Here is a 19720-nt window from a genome sequence, read left to right on the forward strand (position 1 = left end):
AAGGATGACAATTGTAAAAACTAAAAAAAAAATCCTTGAATTGATTCTTACAGTTTTAAAAAAATCCACCGAGTATATTTCATACTCTATTTGGATTGAACACATTCTGTAGTCATGAAATGAATCACTCGGACGGAAATTGCGCTAAAAATATTACTATGCAAATTAAATGATATGATTGGTTCACCTTTTATATAAATAAACATCAATTCATATCTTTGTTGATTTTTTTAAATACATGTACTTGAAAAAAAAAATGCAACTACAAACCAAGTGCGTGCAATTTAAAGTAGTAAAAGCTACACGTACTTAGCAGAATATCTGATTTAAAAAAATGGTTTCTTTCTTGCATCAAACATTAAAACCATATGAAATTACGTTAATATTAAATGGGGGGAAAATTGACAAAGTTTTTAATATGGACTTCATATACATTGTTGATTGGCAGTAGTAAAAAGCATTACTGAGGAAGAATAAAGCCTTTTGATACAATTGGTCCACCATTATACAGGTGTAAAGCAGGCCAAACACAAACGAGTGCGACATTGCCTTTCTTGCTGTAGTGTTTGAATGACTTTTCATCTATTTTTTCTCCGTTCTTAGCAAAGTTTAGGGTCATTGGCGGATCCTGTACGACCATGTTCCACGTGAGTTCTACCAGAATGTCCAGATAATCAGTAAGTCTTTTATCACGTGTGTAGCTCTCCTTCTGTTTTCTAAACGCCTAAATGAAGTAATTAAAAGTCATTCTTCATTTAGTCTTAATTTGTGTTTCATCTTAGCAAATACATAAAAACAAAGCGAAAAAGCAAGAAAGTACATGTATAACATTGGAAAGGTTTGTGACGTTACGAAACACAATTATTTGTGTTATCGATATCTGTTTTACTGAGGTATTTCATTACACATAAATATGTTTTACTAATAGGCATGCATACAACTCTACTTCAGAATGAATAAAGAATAATAATCCAGATGTTCTTACTATTTGAAGAGATTTGACTGACTGTTCTCCATATTTTTTCAAAAGGTCATTAAAAATAACATTTGATCCTGTTAAATTGACATCTTTTGGTTCTTCTGCAGTTGACAATGATGACTGAAAGGTTGAAATTAAACTTTACACAATGTAGAGTATAACTTCAATTTAGTAAGATTGAAAAAATATTTTTCTATACCATGTATACACTTTTATAATTGTTTTATTACTTTTGCGCGACATACTGTCAAATAAGACCTACTTGCAACGGGTTCCTGATCACCTCGGCTGTTCTTTTCACTAATTCGTTTCTCATTTTATCTTTAGTCTCATCAGAAAATTTGTAACATTCCTACAATATTGAGATGTATTGTAACTTGTATTGCACATACAGTAATGTCACGTAGAAGCATCACATTTCTCTAGATTATCTTTAGACCATTAAAACTTTTTTTCAAACTTGCTGATGTATATTTTTTCACATTGATGTTTTTATAAGATTTCTATCCTAATACTTTTGGTGAAAATAAACCTCTTCCAAGAGAGACAGAAAGATAAACGATGAATAAAATGATAATGCAACAGAAAAATTAAATTATTTTATTTGAATTTTTTTTTCTCAGTCAACAAAAGTGTGCCATTGATTTTTTGCATTGCTGTTAGAGGGATAAATATTCATCCTTCCTATTGGTACCAGTAAGTAATTATACCTGATAAATAGTCACCCTTCCTATTGGTACCAGTAAGTAATTATACCTTAGATAAATAGTCACCCTTCCTATTGATACCAGTAAGTAATTATACCTTAACTAAACGTGCTAGCTCCGTAACTACGGTTTCCTCTGTCTTTCCTCCTACTTTCAATGCTTCAAAAGCCTCTGACCATTGGTCATCATACACTAAGGAAAACTTCTCTCCAATTTTAGTTGGTCGATTTTTATCACTTAGGTCAGCTATATTTGGGTTTCCCTGTGTTAATTGTTGACTTGCATATCTGCTTAATCTGCAGAATTTTGCTGATATTTAATGACAACCAAATACAAGAACACTAATTTGTTCTTGCTGTAATATACATAAGGGAATATGTATCATTTTAACTTTTTAGTCATCAGATCCTACCTATAATGGTTATTACCTTGTTGTAAGTTCTTCAGTTTGTTGCTTTTGTTCTCGTACTGTTTCTCTGAGTTTTTCGTTTTCTTCCATAAGTTTAATATGTTCAATTTCTTCTCTGAATTGTTGCTTTTGTTGTTGTGTCTCACCATTTTCAATTGTCTGAGATCTAATGCGTTGACTTGGTCCTTTATTATTTCCATTGCCTACAAGTCCTGAGCTTTGTCTCTGAACGTAAAAATTTTTATATATCAGTTATTTAAACAAAACAGACTAGGTCAATCATAGCCCTTAACAACATGACAAGTCAATAAACGTAAACATCATTAATTTATTGTTGTGCATAGTGTACATGTAAATAAAGTTTTCTTTTGCTTCTGATATCAGGATCTAATGTTGACCAATGCTGTAGTAGGTTTGAGGCGTTCTATAACTATTGTATTTTAAACAAATATGTAATTGTATCAGGCCCTAGTTGCAATTCCTTTTATGATGTTGATTTATCTTTGGAAAAAGCTAACTTAACTTTGCAAAAATAAACCCCGTTCTCAAAAACATATTCAGTATTTACAATATTAAAATTCTTTCTTTAGGTGCATGTACTGAAAGAGAAAATAACAGTCGCATCAAACGTTGTATTGAATGTACACATGTACATGTAAGTACTTCAAAAGGTGAACCATAACGATCCTTAGGAGTAAAATACTTGCATGGAATTATGCATTCATCTTTTATACACTGTATATGTATTTGAATTTATTACTATTATTTGCAGATAAATAATGGATCATTTTATATGTCATACCATATTTGATGAGAAGAAATTGGAACTCCTTGGTTGGCCTTGTTTGAGGCTTACCGTTGATGCCTGCATTTAACGTTGGATTTTAATTGTTTTATTCAGCTGGTGCATTGAAATTATCAGAAAAAGCCTTACAATACATTTAATGTTAGTAATCTAATCTTTCATGGCATAAATGTATAAATGGATAACAATTTTTAAAGCATATGAAAAGGATATTTAACCCTTTTGCTGCCGTACATATTTCCAGTTCAAATTACGTACAGTGCCGTGACAGTTTTCTATTACGTTGAATCTATGATGTAACATAACTGTGACGTCACAAACAATGTAGGTAACTTAGGTATTTTAAAATGGGTTTTCGCCTCTGCAGAAAATCGTTAAAATAGAGACATTATAAAAGAACAAATTCTACAACGACAGTCCTCTCCGAAAAAAAAATACATTTACAGAACACACAAAATTTTTGCTCAAATAATATTTTTAGTAGATTAGGTAGAGGGTTATATTTTTTTTAAATAAGAACAATATGTAACGTCAAGTACCCGTGGTTCAAGTATATACTGCATAATATAATGATCGCAACACGAGTAAAGTAAAAAATATACAAATGCAGTGTAATTGAAACACAGTGATTCATAAAGAACTACTTATAAGTTTTAGGGATCTACATGTACCAGTGAAAGTACGTGTGTTCTTAAACATGGAAATTCTATCGGACTTGAAAACGGTTAATTTTGGTTCGTACACCTTAAACATATTTTTGAACGTAGATCGACCTTACATATTATCACATGCACCAGGCCCGTAGCAAGAGTTTTGAAAGTCAGGGGGGATCTTCATCTGACAAGCCCCCCCCCCCCCCCCGAAAAAAAACATTGTTCTGAACGCAAAAATCCTATGTCGTATGTTTGGGGGTGGGGTGGTTCTTACTTTTTTTGGTGCACATTAAAAAAATCATTGAATTCGCCAGTGCTTGACCTTACAGCAAAAAAGGGATGTGGGGCAGCATCAAATAAAGATTTAATATTAAAAAATTTAACTCAGAAAAAAGTGGGGTCCCCCCCCCCCGCGCGTTATACGGGTCTGTGCACACTCACACCTTTCCCTGAACCATTTGTATTGTTTTAAATTATTATTATTTTATATTTGTTCAAACGTTTATATGTTGATCTTTTCCTGTCACATTTTGTAATCGTGTTATAAATAATAACCTGTAATACACCGAATAAGACGTACGTTACTTCCAATAGTAAGTTTTCTTCGTCCTTACCACCCTTGAACGGCAACTCGGATGCAATCTGTGGATTGTTTGAGTCAATCAAATGAAAAGACTTTGATTTATTAAAACTTATTTTGTCCTTTATTGTGATTTTATTACAACATTTTTCTACAGTGTTTATGACTTGAATCACAGGCATTTGTTTCTGTAATAATTTTTTGACCCATGGTGTAATAATGTTATTTTTATGCTATGGGTTAAAAAAATAAAGAAACAAGTGCCAGTGCTTTGAATTTGGTGCAAGATATATAAACACCTTCAAGGTCCTTAAAAAATTAAGAAGCATTTCATTTGTTAAAACTAAATATTCCGTCAACATGTAACTTACAATGTGCGTCTACATGTACATGTAAGTAGAAATTGACCTTAAAAAGTATAAAAGTTTTCATATATTTTTAAAACAGAGTACACGATCATGCCAAACATTTTGCCGATCGGCATCACTTAATGTGCGATCCTACAACTGAAATAACATGGTTGATAAATAAAGGACAAGGTTACTATGTATATATAAGTATATTATGATTTTTCAAAATTACAACGGAGAGGTGAGGAACATTTGAGCAAAGGGAAACGTTAATTGACATATCTAATTCATTAGAAATGCCACGCACAGCTGTTAGAAAATGAAGAAATATATTACTACTAGTTTAAGTTACGTTGAGAGGAAATCAAGATATTAGGGGTATTTGCCTGGGGTGGGGGGTGGTACTTGCCCCAATTTCGACCGACAAGATATTTTGCCTACCCTCTGATTGTAAATACCTACCACAATTCTTGCATTAATTTAATCACGAGAAGCATGCGAAAAAAGTATGACCCAGCTAATACCCCCCCCCCCTCCCCCGGCAGTTAAAATCAATAATTCGTGCCTAAAAGAAACGTATCGGTCATTTGAACAAACAGAATGAATGGAATTAATTGGATGGGGACATATAAACATGCAGAGGTTCTATGTCACAGTTGTTTCTTGCAGAAATAAGAGCCGTAATTGCTCAATGGACATAAGCAATCTTCTCCGGCAATTGGCGATGTCATGCACTGACTACATGTATTCCAGAATAGAAGGTTTATCTGTGAAGTTCCTTGTATCTTTGCCGAATTTCTTTGATTATGTGACATGTAATCTGTTGTAATCTGCATTTCTCTGTATAAAATAAACTCTTTGTTATGCTCCTGAGGTTAAAACTTTTTAAAATCGGTCAAATGGCTCTTCAAGGCTTAAATGTTACATTGTTAAACTGTATACTATACAATGCCGGTTTAAGATAAAAAAAAAATATTTACAAAAATTACAATATGATATTGCATTACTAGTATTTTCACGATCAAAACACTAAGTTCTTGTAGGTGATGGTAAATTATTCTCGTGTTTCATTGGAACTTTGATTGCTTGTATAGTTCAGACTAGGATTTAAATCTTGAAAAATTGCTTAATTTCAAATCAGAATGCATTGTTTACATTTTCTAAAGATCAAGACAAATGATTGATTGATTGATTATTATTGTTTAACGCCAAGTCGGCAATATTTCAGCCATATTTCGGCGATCAAATTAAGTGTATTTGCCCATTTATGAAGTTTTAGGATTCTCTGGCGGCCCAAGTGAGCCTACTCTTTTTCGAAAACCAGAGAAACGATCTTTTATGTGCCATGGGGGTTGTTATCCTTGACACGGGGCACCATTTAACGTCCCATCCGATGGACTCAAAAATTTAAAAGTATGTAAACAGTTAAAATATATATACAAAATTCTTAAGTTATATCATTTTAAATTTTGCAGTAAAAATTAGTTTCATGTAAAAATTCTAAAATTGTATAAACATTTATATTTGTAAAAAGTTCATGCATCGTTTGCACATTTTTAAAAAGTCTACTTCGAGAAGGAGAAAAATCGGTACATTCCAAAAGAATATGACTGATAGTTAACGGACATTCGCATGATATACATTCTGGTTGCAATTCTCGAGTGAGTAAATATTCATTTGTTATTTTTGAATGACCAATATGTATTCTAGAAATAATCACTTCGTTTTGACGTTTCATGCCGAAATCAGATGATTTGTTGACTTTGTTTTCTATAGCATAAAGCTTACTTGCATCACAAAATTCCCAATAAATCAAGACAAATGAAATACCCATTTAAAATTCCTTTTCTTTCAGATAATTTTCCAGTAAAAGAATGGTAAAATGATTGATTGTTTTCTTTAACAAGAGGCCAAAATGGCGCGAAACTCCGAATGATGACGGAACGTCATAATCAGTTTTACCTGTGACGTAATGAGTTAACAGTAGGCCCAAAATAGGCCCATGGCACTTAACGTAGTTTTTGAAAATAGGCCCAAAATAGGCCCGCGGCACAAAGAATGTTAATTGCAATGTCGAGTGCAATTATTTCTTAAAACCACGTACCTTTCCTGCGTTAGTTGGTTTTCTTTGCCTTGCAGAGTTAACAACAGATCTGTTATTCTACATATTTACACAATAAATTTATTGTTATATGGGTTAAATTTAGATAAATCATAATTTGTTTTTTTCTTATCTTTATTACTTTATTCAAGAAATAAGGTATCATTTTTAAACATCTATCGGGATATAAATACGAGTTGGTCACGAGATCAAATTCTATAAAGCCCGAAGGGCTTTATGGTAAATTTCATCTCGAACCAACCCATATTTATAGCCCGATAGATGTTTTAAAATGATACCTTATTACTTATATTTACATTTGTGACTTATTCATATTATATATTTGCCTGATTATAATCTTTAACGCGTGAAACGTTTTATTTTTCAAACCTAACGGCACGTGTTTGATCCTCTGATTGCGCGTCGACCCTTTATGACGTCACTGAGAAATTACGTCGAACGTTTATGACGAGAGGAACCCGTGTTTATACGGATATAGATACGCGTTGCTTTTAATAGTGTTATAGAAAAGAAAACATTTGCAAATGTAAATATAGAAAATTAACATCCTTCAAAAAGATTGCCGAATAACTAAATCAATTTAGATCTAATGTAGATAATGATATTTTGATTTACATGTACGTTTAATTGAACACCTTTACTTTACATCACATTTGTTGAGAGAACATGAACTAACCTTAGCAGGTGAAGATTCTAACTTGTGCTTTCGACATTCCAATAACAGTGCATAACTTTTCCATACATCTATTTCTTTGTTTTGAGATACTAAAAAGTCATGTAGACTGCCGAAGTCTTTGGGTTTCTCCAGCCTTAAATGCAAACTTCCTGGCATTTTTTCTATTCTAGTCTTCATTTCTTCGTGCTGTTGAAAAGTTTGAATATTTCGAATACGATTTAAAGAATGCTTCTTGGAGAAGACATGTATAGGCAACGCCTGATGTCCAATCCAGTTATGTAATTGACTTAACATAATAAAATACTGATTAAATTAAATTAATTCGATTTAAAAAAAATACATGTGCATTGCATTTTTTAAAAAAATTATAATAAGAAAAAACAACAACAAAACAAGTTTCTTGATCCGTTCAAACATGCCATGTTAAGATCACATAAATTTATATATTAATTGCAATATGTTCAAACCAGAGAGATCGGAGAGCTACTGTGCCATCCATAGAAAAAAAATGTAATATATTTATTGCGCAAAAAAAGTTGCTCCCGGTTCTATGTTACTTCCCCAAATTCTTCACAAACGCTTGATTTAGTATTGGACCCCTGTAATTGACATCTGCACAAGGCGCGCTGGACCGAATTGTCTTGCCACCCAAAATAGCAGTATAAATGGGCGAAATTTTGGATGGTCTTAATTCAACGTCCAGGAGGGCTATCAACAACGATTATGGGAAATGTTTTGATGTGTAAAAGAATATGTTAGGAACACACGGTAAGTAATATTTTAAGATGGCAACTTAAATATAAGGAGAAACAGTGCACTTTATATAGAATTTTTACAATGGGAGGCACTGTCTCTGGTCGTCCATCCCAATTTTTTCAGACTAGCGAGGTACAGATCTGCAGCTAATTCCATACCACAGTATACTTACAACATCTGGATTGCTTTCCTTCAGCAGTGTAGCGTGATTTGCGAGGTCTTCGTATTCCTGTTTAGCTTTCTTTATTAGCTGTTGATGAACACCTTTTTTATTATGAAGCCTCTCTGCTTCCTCGAGGACGGATTTTATCGTTTTTCTACTCCTTGGCATATTCACTTGAAAACAAAAGTACATGCACCTTTTTACCAATAAGCAATTCACGTATGCATTTTAGAAAATACTTTGCTTGTGCATAACTGTATATGTATATATACGCATGAAGCATTCTATGGCATATAATGATTTCACAAAAAATTTAATAAAATAAACTGATTGATTCTCGATTGCTTAATGCTTAATACCGTTGAAAACAGAAGTCAAATAGATTGAATAGCTTAATAAATTCGTAAATCTGTATTCAGTAGAGAAAGATAATGGGCATTTTGTAAAATTTGCAACTAACAGTGACTAAAGCTTAATACTTTACATCTAGTTATATAATAGAAGTTAGTGAAATGCTTTGCCATTGACGACTTTATATTCATTTACAATAAAAAAGAACATGGATATAAGGACCTTAGGTAAAATATCGTTATTTTGTTTACCTTCAAATAATGATAGGTATACTGTGCGAAATTCCAGCTAGGACGCCATTTGTAAACAAAAATCAAACCGAAAGTAGATAACCATACTGTACTATAAAAATCTGCGTAGCTGAAAATAAGGTTAAGATTGAAAGATGCATATTTGAAGCTTTTTTAAAAAAAAGTAAGATTTTAATTAATTTCATACTTGCTTGCATTTGGATATTAAATGTTATTTCTCTCATATATATTCCACATCAACTGTTTCAAACTTGACTTAAACATTTTTTGGACAAGAAAAAAAAACAAAGAAGAAAACCTAAACAACTTGCCCAAACCTGGAAATCCTATTTCGGGGAGGGGGAGGGTAGTAAGAGACATTTTCTTCTAAAACGTGACTCTCCCCCGACCCCTCTGTATAGATCCGCCAATATAATTGGTAAAAGCATAGACCTAAAGCATTGCTTTAGGTCTATGGTAAAATTGATTAAGTTATAGCCAAGTGACATTGAAATCAGAAAAGTTTTATTTTGATTCGTATTATGTCTAAATGTATTTGATAGAGTTCCATGACTTCCAAGTTGAATTGTTCTCTATGCTTGTTGAATTGTTCTTTATATCTCTTGTAGAATGGCGGACAAACAAAAACTAGGTATTAAAGTCCTTGTAGCTGCAATTGACTTTGGTACAACGTACTCGGGCTATGCCTTCTCTTTCAAAGATGAATACGAAAAGGATCCCACGAAAATCATGGCCAATACAACATGGGTGGCTGGACACAAGAATTTATTTTCTCAGAAAACCCCTACGTGTCTTTTGCTGAAATCTGACCAAAGTTTTCATTCGTTTGGATACGAGGCTGAAGATACATACACTGATCTTGCCAATAAAGAAAAACATCATTCATGGTACTTCTTTCGGAGGTTCAAAATGATGTTACATAATAATATGGTGAGGAAATTATAATATTAGGAATATATATTCTAGTTGTTTTTTTAAATTTATAACATGTATAAGACAAATTTTACATAATACGAGGGTTGTCCCAAAATTCCGTAGACAAGCGTCGTTTTGTAGTAACCCAGTGTCATAAACTAATGAAACTTTCAAAATAACTAAAACTACTAACAACTAATATTTTTAGTGTAAAACATTGCGTAATTACACACATTTATCCTTTTTAAATGAAATAATTCAATGTCTGATGTAAAGAGGCGGCGCAATCTCAAAACTTGCTACTAAAAATCGGTATATAAAATGTGAAATCTTGCAAAAAAGAAATTTCTTGTCCAAATTTCGTGGGATAAAAATGATAGTTTCTCAAATTACATAAATAACTATCTTTATTCCAATTTTAACGCATATGCCTTCATTAATAAGAATGTTTTAACGTTTATTTGCACTGGCTAGACGCTTGACTGTGTAAAAAAAATGACGCCGCATTGACACAGGCGGCGCAATGGAATAGGATAAATTGTAGATCGGAACTTTAATAGAGGTGCATGAGAAGAAACAAATGTTTGGAACACATAGATATACTCAAGTATGTATTATTTGAATGACATAAGAAGTTTTTCAAGGTATATATGGAAAACGAAGCAAATAAAGAGACCAGCCGAAAGAAATAGACAAAGAAATCGTCGTCAAAGCTACACAGTGCAGAAAGACGAACAAAAAGTCCCTCGGAGATAATGAGATTTTTATAAATTATTAATAGATGCATGCAATTTAAACTTTTTGGGCGTATATTTTAATGTTAAGTACATCATAACAATTATAATATTTCATATTTATTTCACAAATCTTTATGTTAAAGTAGAAAATGTGATTCTGATAAGTAATGCATTTTCCCAAAAAATTCGTACCGGTGACGTTTACGTACTTTTTGACGTCGAAGATTGCGCCGGGTGGTAGGACACGGTAACATTAAAATTCCAATTAAACGTACGTTTTTCAAGTAATGATGTTAAAATTTCGTAATTTATCAGCTAAAAACGCACTTTATACACCCACAAAATTATGTAAAGATACCATGATTTCTGCAATAGATATGAACTCAGTTTACGGAATTTGGGGACAACCCTCGTAATGATTTTTTTACAGGATGAAAAAAAACAGCCTAAATTTTAATAATCATGTACAGGTCAAACGAAATTATTTTTTGCATTTAGAGATGTTTCTTTGTAATTACGAATTAGACTTTGAACCGCGAAACAGTAATAGCAGACGACAGCGGCCAAAAAAAGCTCCCCGCCATGACAGTCTTTGCCCACAGCATACGGTATCTGAAAGATCACCTTCTAACCCATCTTAAAGTCAAAGGATTGGACGCCTTGGTCGAAGAAGATGATTGCATTCACTGGGTTTTGACAATACCCGCAATATGGAACGATAAATCTAAACAGTTTATGAGGGAGGCGGCAAAAGAGGTATGCTTGAAATTGTTTATTGTCAGATCATATTTCTTATAAAACGCATGAAAATAAATGATATATCTATTCTGTACCAAAATATAAGTTCAAATTAAAGAAATTGTTAATGAATATATCGTCTCTAAAACACCAGGCAGGTATTGAGAGCGAGAATTTAAGCCTCGCACTGGAGCCGGAAGCGGCAGCTTTATATTGCAGAATGCTACCACTAGAGAGACTCTCCACAGCAAGTTCTACAAATCTCTCCATGTTTCAACCCGGAACTCGCTATATGGTGTTGGATTTGGGAGGTAAGACTTACCAAGATATGTAAAATACACCATTTTTACAAGTTAAATTTATGATTCACAATTTGTTTGCAATGTTCTTGAAAAATTCTTTGTTCTGTTCATTTAACTGATAATTTTTTTATACACATCGAAACGTACAATATTAACAAACTGACGAAACACAAGTTTGTGTGTGTTTAAGGGATTAAGTGATGGAATCCGGGGAAAGGGGGGGGGGGGGCAGACTCATCAGCGCATGTCACGTTGTGTAACAAATTAAAGAAAAGGAAATAAACTTTCCAACAATGACACGTGTCATTACCAAAACCATAACTTCGGAAGGAACTGTAATACAAAATAATGATGTATTGCCTGGAAAAAAGACCCTAATTAATCTGATTTTCTTTGTGACGTCATATTTCTTAAAAAAAATACGCATGAAAGTAAACCTCACATTAGCAAGTTTGGTCATCTATGGTATAATATTTTGTAAGAATCTCATTTTATTTAAAAAGATCCATAACTGGATCCAAAATCTTATGCCCAGTCACATTTATCAAGCTATTTTTCTACGTTTTCAGTTATACGATATCAAGGTAAGAGGAATTGAAAGTGGTAAATCTTTAATTAAACATAAGTTTATATTAGAGAAGCTATGATGGCATATTTATGCAATCCACATAATTTTTGTAATGATAACATCAGATAAATCTTCACATCAAAAGTGATTATGATCAAGACCCTGAATTACAGTAAATTAGTAAATTGTATAAAAAAAAAAAAATGTTTATTATCTGTAGGTCACAGAGATGATCTTTCTGTTAACCATCGTTCGTTGGTCGCTTACTTTTGAACATTTTTAGCTTCTTTGGAACCACTGAACCATTTTCATAAAATGTTGCTATATACCATCTAATGGGGAACAAAAACAGTAAATTTCATGATCTCTTCTTTGTGCCTAAGAGGTGGAGCCAAATGCAATACACGTATTTAAAATCTTCTTTGCTCTTGGAATCAAGTGTGAAGCATGATTATAATTTACAAGAAGTAAGCACTACCAAAATTATGAAAATCATGAAGGGTCAATGATTGAGGGTTCAACATGCAGGGTGGAGTTAACTTGATCACATATTAAAAATACATTATTTATTAGAAAATCTTAATTATAATAAGTGCTCAACCTCTACCATACATGTAATTGTAAAATTCTTGGCCACGGGGTCAATTCTTCAGACTGTGGGGTGGGGCTTAATTGGTTGAATATTAAAAATCATTACATCTTTGTTCTCTACGCGCTCATGCTCATTAAGCAGGCAAACTGTTTCCAAGATTATAATAATACTAAGCCCTCGGCCAAAATTGGAAAAAACATGGTTCATAGTCCCTAGTTTAAGCATCAGGGTGGGGCTTAATTGGTCATGCATTTGAAATACACTACAATTTATTTTCTCGTGTTTGCATGTTATCCATAGCCAGAATTGTAAATTCATAGCTCTTTGGTTCAGTGTTCAGACTCCTGGGATGAGTTTTCAATATATTTGGTTATATACTGAAAAGAAAAAGAAGCGCAGGGTTACATAATATGCGAAAATTGATCATGTCCATTCTATCAAAGAAACACACTCAGCTAGTGTCAGACTTGAATTATCGTTTACTCTCAATATTACAAAAAGCTATGTCCATTAATGACCATTATATTTTCCTCAGTTTGGGTGTCCGATGCTCTACCGGCCACATCCAACTCGGTTAAGACCTAATTTTGACTTATTAAAGCTATATATGGCGTATCTGAGCCAAAAAATAAAAATACGAGATTGAGTGAAGATAACCATGATATTTGTTTTAAATTGTGTCTGTTATTTAAATGCAGAGTCGGTAAATAAATCGGTTATTGTTTAAAATTCTAATATCTTTGAAACGTGATTGATTTAAATTGTGTAATTTACAGTAAAGTCCTATCTTTATATAAAGTAATAAAACAACTAGAAATATCTTTTTTAATTTTAGTTAGTCCGAACTTATAAAAAATACGCCATATATGACTTTAAGCTATTGTTGAAATTCATGTTGATTGTTATTATAAATTAGAAAACTGATTTTACCAGTTCTTAGACTTTGTATTGGAAGACCATATGGAATACGGCACCTTTCTCGTTTACGTTGCATTAAGGCCCCACGGCGCCGCTTCTTTATTACCTGACAACATTCCCTTTTCCCCGTTTGCGTTAAAACAGCGCAAAATAAAACAGTTGGGTTACTTTTTTACGTATGACCAAAATCTAACTGGTTATGATATAATGAAACTCTTGACATCTTTTAAAATCTTCATCATTACTCATGGACAATTTAGCAGGCAAACGTTTTGCATCAATCTGCAGCTAGCCCTGTAAAATATTGGGAAAAAAGTTTATGTTCCCCTGTACAGGGATTAGTCCAAGGGAGGGGCTAAGCTTGTCTTAAATGCAATATGAAGTTACAGTGTACCCTATCTTCATTATACTCGTGAACCTTTAGAAGACAAGGAGCATGACTAAAGATTATAGAGTCCTCATCAAACTATATAATTTTTGTCACTTGAGACCAGTGTTTCAGTTCCAGGTGGGGCTAATGTGGTCATAAGAAACTTATGATATTCATGAACTGTCATTGCTAAGGACTATTGTTAAGTAAACTTGACAAGAAAGTTTTGATTGATCGAAAAAAAGCACATACACAACTGTGTCTTTTTACACAAGCTGTGTAAACAAGCACTCTGAGAGTATTGCATTAGCAATACTAGTCTCCTACCGGCAAAAGTAATATATTAATGTGGCTCCCATTAAAAATTGAAAATGCCATAATTCTTTCAGAAATCATTGAAGCTGACATGAAATGCAAACGTATTGCGTAACTCATCAAGGTAGACTTATATACCAAAAATCATCTCAATATCTGCAAGTGTGTAGAAAAAAAAGGGCGGAAACCAAGTGGGACAGACTGACAGACAGAGGTCAGACAGACAGCTAGACGGACGGACAGACGAGGAGAAAACTTATAGTTCCCTCCGGTTTCACCGGTAGGGGATTTATAAAAAGGAACTTTAAAATTAAAAAAAAGAAAAAGTAAAGCTAACTGGATCAAAATTGTCTAGTGCTAAAGCTAACATTCACATTGGATGATGGCACAACGAAATAACTAGATCAGAAAATTAAGGAATTAGAAAATGCAAACATGCACACAAGATTTAAATACAAATTCATCAAAGTTTTTTTTTTTAATTTTTAACCATATATTCATTTATATCATCATTTTATAAGCATAAGCACGCGGGGCAAGGCGGTTTGACCCCCTTTTCTGAGTTTTATACATGTATATATATGAAAATTACATACTTAGGCCAACTGCCCCTCCTATTTTTGTACCATAATATTTTTTGCCGAAATAAGTTTTTCCCACTACCCCCTACCCTATCTTTAAAAAAGTGGTCCCTTCCCCTTTTTTTTTGTCAAACTATTTTAGGTCTCTTTTTTCTTGTCATTTTTTTTTAATTTTCCCCCTCCACTCTAATAAAAAATACGATGCTATGGCCGATGCCAAAAGTTATTTTTAAAGTTTGATGACTTAAATTTTATTTTTCACCCCATACACAGCTGTAATTTATTTACAGGAGGGACTGTTGATGTAACTGTTCAAGAGGTACTGTCCGATTATACCCTTAAGGAACTCCACAAAGCCAGCGGAGGGGCATGGGGAGGAACCAAAATCGACGAAGCATTTATCCAAATGATTATGGGAATTGTTGGGAGTCCGGTGATGTTGAATTTCAAGAAAAATCATCCTGCCGATAACCTTGAACTTGTTCGGGAATTCGAAACTAAAAAGCGATCAGTGTCCACTAATGTGAAAGAAAAAATCACTTTTCGAATTCCGGTATCCTTGGTAGACATTTTTGAGGATGAATATGATGAAGACTTAAAATCAACGATTTCGCAGACGAGACATAAGGACAAGCTAATGTGGAAAGGAGACAAACTTCGCATGAACGGAGAAATTGTTCATGAACTATTTAAACATTGTTGTGAAAGTATTGTTAATCACGTCAAGGAACTCCTTGTGCATCCGTTTTGCGATGGGGTAGAAAACATTTTAATGGTTGGTGGATTTTCTGAATGCAAACTTATTCAAGAAGCAATTAAAAACAATTTCAAGAATAACAGAGTCATCATACCAGAAGAAGCGGGCTTGGCTATTGTGAAGGGCGCCGTGCTCTTTGGACATAATCCTAAAACGATTGTTTCCAGGAAGACAAAATGGACGTACGGTGTCCAGTCCAATAGAAATTTTGAATCAGGTGATCCTCCAGAGAAAAGATTTAAAGTTGGTGGCATTGATAAATGCAGAGATATCTTCAGCGTCCATGTGGGTGTCAACGAAACAGTTGAAGTGGGAACGCCCCTTGAACCCCGTTATTACTCACCTTTACACAAAGACTCTGATACTGTGGACATTCCAATTTACGTTTCATCTGAGAGATATCCTAAATATACTACCGATTGCACGTGCTCCTATGTAGGAAAAATGTCGGTAGATTTGGAGAAATCAAACAATGATAGGGAAATCGAAGTCAAAATGACTTTTGGTGGAACAGAGCTGATAGTTGAAGCTAAGGACATGGCGTCAGGGAATCCACGTAAGGCCAAGTTTAACTTCCTGGAAACCGATAACTTAACGAAATAACTCACATCAGGGCTAAATTATTTCAAATTGTTTATATAATTCAAACATATTTCCACTGCTAACCCTCTACATTAATTGTTTTTAAATTTGTGTAACATAGAGGTATCACATAGTGTGATGTGAAGGAGAAATCTCAGGCAAGACTATAGCTTTGGTATATTGAATTGAACTTAATACATTGTACATTAGGGAAAACAGCCCTCTAATAACTTTAATTTTTTAAAAATATTCATTTTAATCACGCAGAAACAATCAACATTTTAAAATAATTTCATTTCATGTAGAAATGAATGATTGAAGAATATTAAATGATTGATTGATTGTGTGTTGTTTTATGTACCATTCGAGAATTGTTCACTCATATAGAGACGTCACCATATACCGGTAAGGGCTTCAAATTTAGACTAGGGCCATTGAGCAGTGAGGGTTCTTTATCGTACCAACGTCTACCGTGACACGGGGTCTCGGTTTTTAAGGTCTCATCCAAAGGACCCGCATCTTTCACTTTAAAGTGCCGAGCGCTTGGCGAAGAAACAGTTGCTACCTATATTTTTTAGACTTGGGTCACTCGCGGCCGTGATTCGTACACACGACCTTCTGATCAAGGAGAGAGCGCTCTACCAACTGAGCTACCGTGACAGCTTAAATGATTGAAGAATCCTTGTTATTATTGTGTGTGTGAGGGTGGGTTTGTGTGTGTGTCACCTGAGCCACTGTAAAAGGTGACCTATTGCTAAAACTGGTGGCTAGTGTCGCACGTTAATTTTTGAAGATTTACAACTTCTGCTTAATGATTGATTACATGTAATCTTCTTTACTAGCAAGCATCTACATGACATACTGAGTGAACAGTTCTAACAAGCAAATGTGTCTCAGAGAAAATTGTGAAATTCATTACCCTGTCCAAGGGGTTTTGGCTCCAGGGCAGGGCTGTATGCAAAGAACAAAAAAATTCAAGAATTGTGTCCCCCTCTTTCGGTGTCCCTGTGGTTGGAATGCTATTTTTTATTATAATTAGAATAGCATATTGTATCTGGGTTTTTTTCTCTGTGTCCTGTCTAACCTTTTCTGTCCATCATACGATAATAGATTTTAAACTTTTGAATTAAAGTTACGGCGAAGATTAAAGTTTCTTAAAACTGCATCAAACTTCAAGGTCAAGGTCACGAGGTCAAATATCACAATACAATCCGAAAGGTTTTATTACAAGTAATGCACATGTGGCGAAAATATGAAAACTTTTCTGAAGTTATGGCCAAACTTGAAATTTTGATAAGTAGGTCAAACTTCTAGGTCAAGGTTATGAAATCAAAAATTATAGTTCTTTCTGAAAGGTGTTGTCAAAGGTAATGTACCATGACAAATATGAAGCCCTATTTTCTCTTATTCAAAAGTATCATTGTATGTTTAACTTTAAGGTCACGAGGTCAAAAACCATAGTATATTCAGAAAAGTCTTGTAACAGGTAATGCAAATGTCAAAATGAATGCCCTATGTTTTCTTATCTAAAAGTTATCACCACTGTTTAAATTTTGAATAGTAGGTTAAACTTCAAGGTCACGTGGTCACAAATCATACTTTATTTGGAAAAGTCATGTCACGGGAAATGCACCTATCAAATACAAAGGCCCAATATTCTCAGTATACATTATAATGCATTTAATCTTTTTTAATCTTCTTTACAATGATATAAGAGACATACAGACAAAATGGTTACTGTTATAACGAGCAAATAAAGTATAAAAAATAGCCCCAAAATATTCATTGAACATTTCTTCAAGAACGGGCTACTAAATGTAGCCTATCGTGAAAATGCATTTTATTTCAAAAATCTTCTTTATTAATAAGTATATTATGATATAGTAATAGAATAAAGTTCATATCATAACAATGCATTTTAATGTATTAAAGAAGTTGAATTAAACTGAAATTACTTACATGTACATGTATTGTATACAAAACTATAAGTATGGTATGAGAAATCTATGGATAGCAATGTTTATCGAAATTTAAGAATTGTGTCATTGATAAGAAATGTGTAAAATGTATGCTCAAATCACTTTCAATGTACATTCAATTCTAAACAATTTGTTTAGATCCTCCAAATCTTTCTTGCCATATTTTTTGCCCAGCTGTCAATTTTAATATTTGATAAAATACCAATTTCTTTCACATGTTCCTTGTTAATAGAGGACCGGAATTAATCTGCTAGTTTTATTATTTTTTTAATTGTCTTTAATTTATGTTATCCAAATTAGATAAATCGGCATTCTTTTTTTAATTCTTCATGCCAGATCTTTGAAGGCTTTCTAACATAAAAACGTATCATTATCGGAAATAGAAATACTGGTCACAACTAAACATCAATACCAATAAGATCTGTCTTAAATCAAACGGTCAGTTAACGCTCTGTAAATGAAAAAAATGCGTGCAAAAACCATTAACTAGGGAAAAAAACAAAAATTCAATTTCTGGCACTGAATGAAGCATGGGCAGAAAATCTGAATCCTCAGAGGAATACACGCTGACAATTGACAGGAACTGGTGGAGAAGAATGCTTTATTAATGATTACAATCTATAGTAAAGAAAATGTATATTATCATGGGTAATTTTAGAAATAAATCCTAAATTCTACAACTTGAGGCAGATACGAGAAGGCTTGATATGAAATGTCGTTGATAATCTAATTGGACAGGCTGAAAACCATCAATACTAGATCCAAATTTTGTGAATTACTGCTTCAAGATCAATCTTAGGATGACAGCTATTGTAAACGAATTCCAGTCCTAACTATATCATTAAATGTGTTAAGCTGCAGAGCCGAAATTCATCAGATTTTTTTCTGACCGGTGAAGAAACATCGCAAAGGTTTTTCTTTTTTTTTTTTCATATTGTGGAGTTAGTTTTCAATGGGATGTATAACCTGTCATTTACCTACGAATTCATTTGGGTATTCATCAAAAATTGAATTCACATTTAGCTTTAATTAATTTAAAAGTATTTCTGTCCTACCTTGCTATTAATTAACGATTCTCTAATGATGATTGGTATTGGATAGGTTATTGAGTAGGAAGCTTAAACTATTGGGTAGATGTTAAAAGTCATTTGCTAGACCATGCCCAACTCATTAATCTTTCGGGAATTGCTCGCTAAATCAGATTTATGCTGCTATCTAATTAACTAGACATAGAAATCAATTGCAAGATAATAACTCCCTCTTTTGTGAGAGGTACGATATAAATTTCCTATTTAAGTTTAAACAAACAATAATTAAAAATCAACGTGCTTTATCTTTTCTCTCTCTTTTTTCAAATAAGAGAATATGATCGTTACAAACTAAATTGGGTCTTGTAGCTTTAATACGTAGAGGAAAGAAACACACTTAGTATAAGCAATACAATTAAATGAACAGACATTATTATTATTAAAATAAGATGAAATCTTTTATCCCCACTTTTATAAAACCGTCAAGATAAGAAACAGACACCAGAGGTATATCAGTTTGCATCATTCCTTTGCAC

At 33.2% G+C, this 19720-nt stretch overlaps 2 protein-coding genes across 2 annotated transcripts; one reads left to right on the forward strand and one right to left on the reverse strand.

The window, feature by feature from the left end:
- Positions 1-387: 387 nt before the first annotated feature.
- Positions 388-8368, reverse strand: LOC133196111 (uncharacterized). Its single transcript, XM_061332050.1, has 8 exons — positions 8210-8368; positions 7282-7467; positions 6588-6644; positions 2115-2320; positions 1784-1982; positions 1242-1331; positions 986-1099; positions 388-724 (listed from the first exon to the last, which is right to left on the reverse strand). Exons 1-8 carry the CDS (start codon positions 8366-8368, stop codon positions 461-463), a joined length of 1275 nt encoding a protein of 424 aa, XP_061188034.1. The 3' UTR covers positions 388-460.
- A 1043-nt stretch (positions 8369-9411) lies between these two features.
- LOC133196220 (heat shock 70 kDa protein 12B-like) lies at positions 9412-16437 on the forward strand. The gene is made up of 4 exons (XM_061332133.1): positions 9412-9732; positions 10980-11210; positions 11347-11503; positions 15129-16437. Exons 1-4 carry the CDS (start codon positions 9412-9414, stop codon positions 16196-16198), a joined length of 1779 nt encoding a protein of 592 aa, XP_061188117.1. The 3' UTR covers positions 16199-16437.
- The last annotated feature ends 3283 nt before the right edge of the window (positions 16438-19720 follow it).

The sequence above is a fragment of the Saccostrea echinata genome, unplaced genomic scaffold, assembly GCF_033153115.1.
Source record: "Saccostrea echinata isolate AGI-Se365-2 ecotype Australia unplaced genomic scaffold, CSIRO_AGI_Sech_v1 ptg000030l, whole genome shotgun sequence".
In the NCBI taxonomy this organism is placed as follows: domain Eukaryota; kingdom Metazoa; phylum Mollusca; class Bivalvia; order Ostreida; family Ostreidae; genus Saccostrea; species Saccostrea echinata.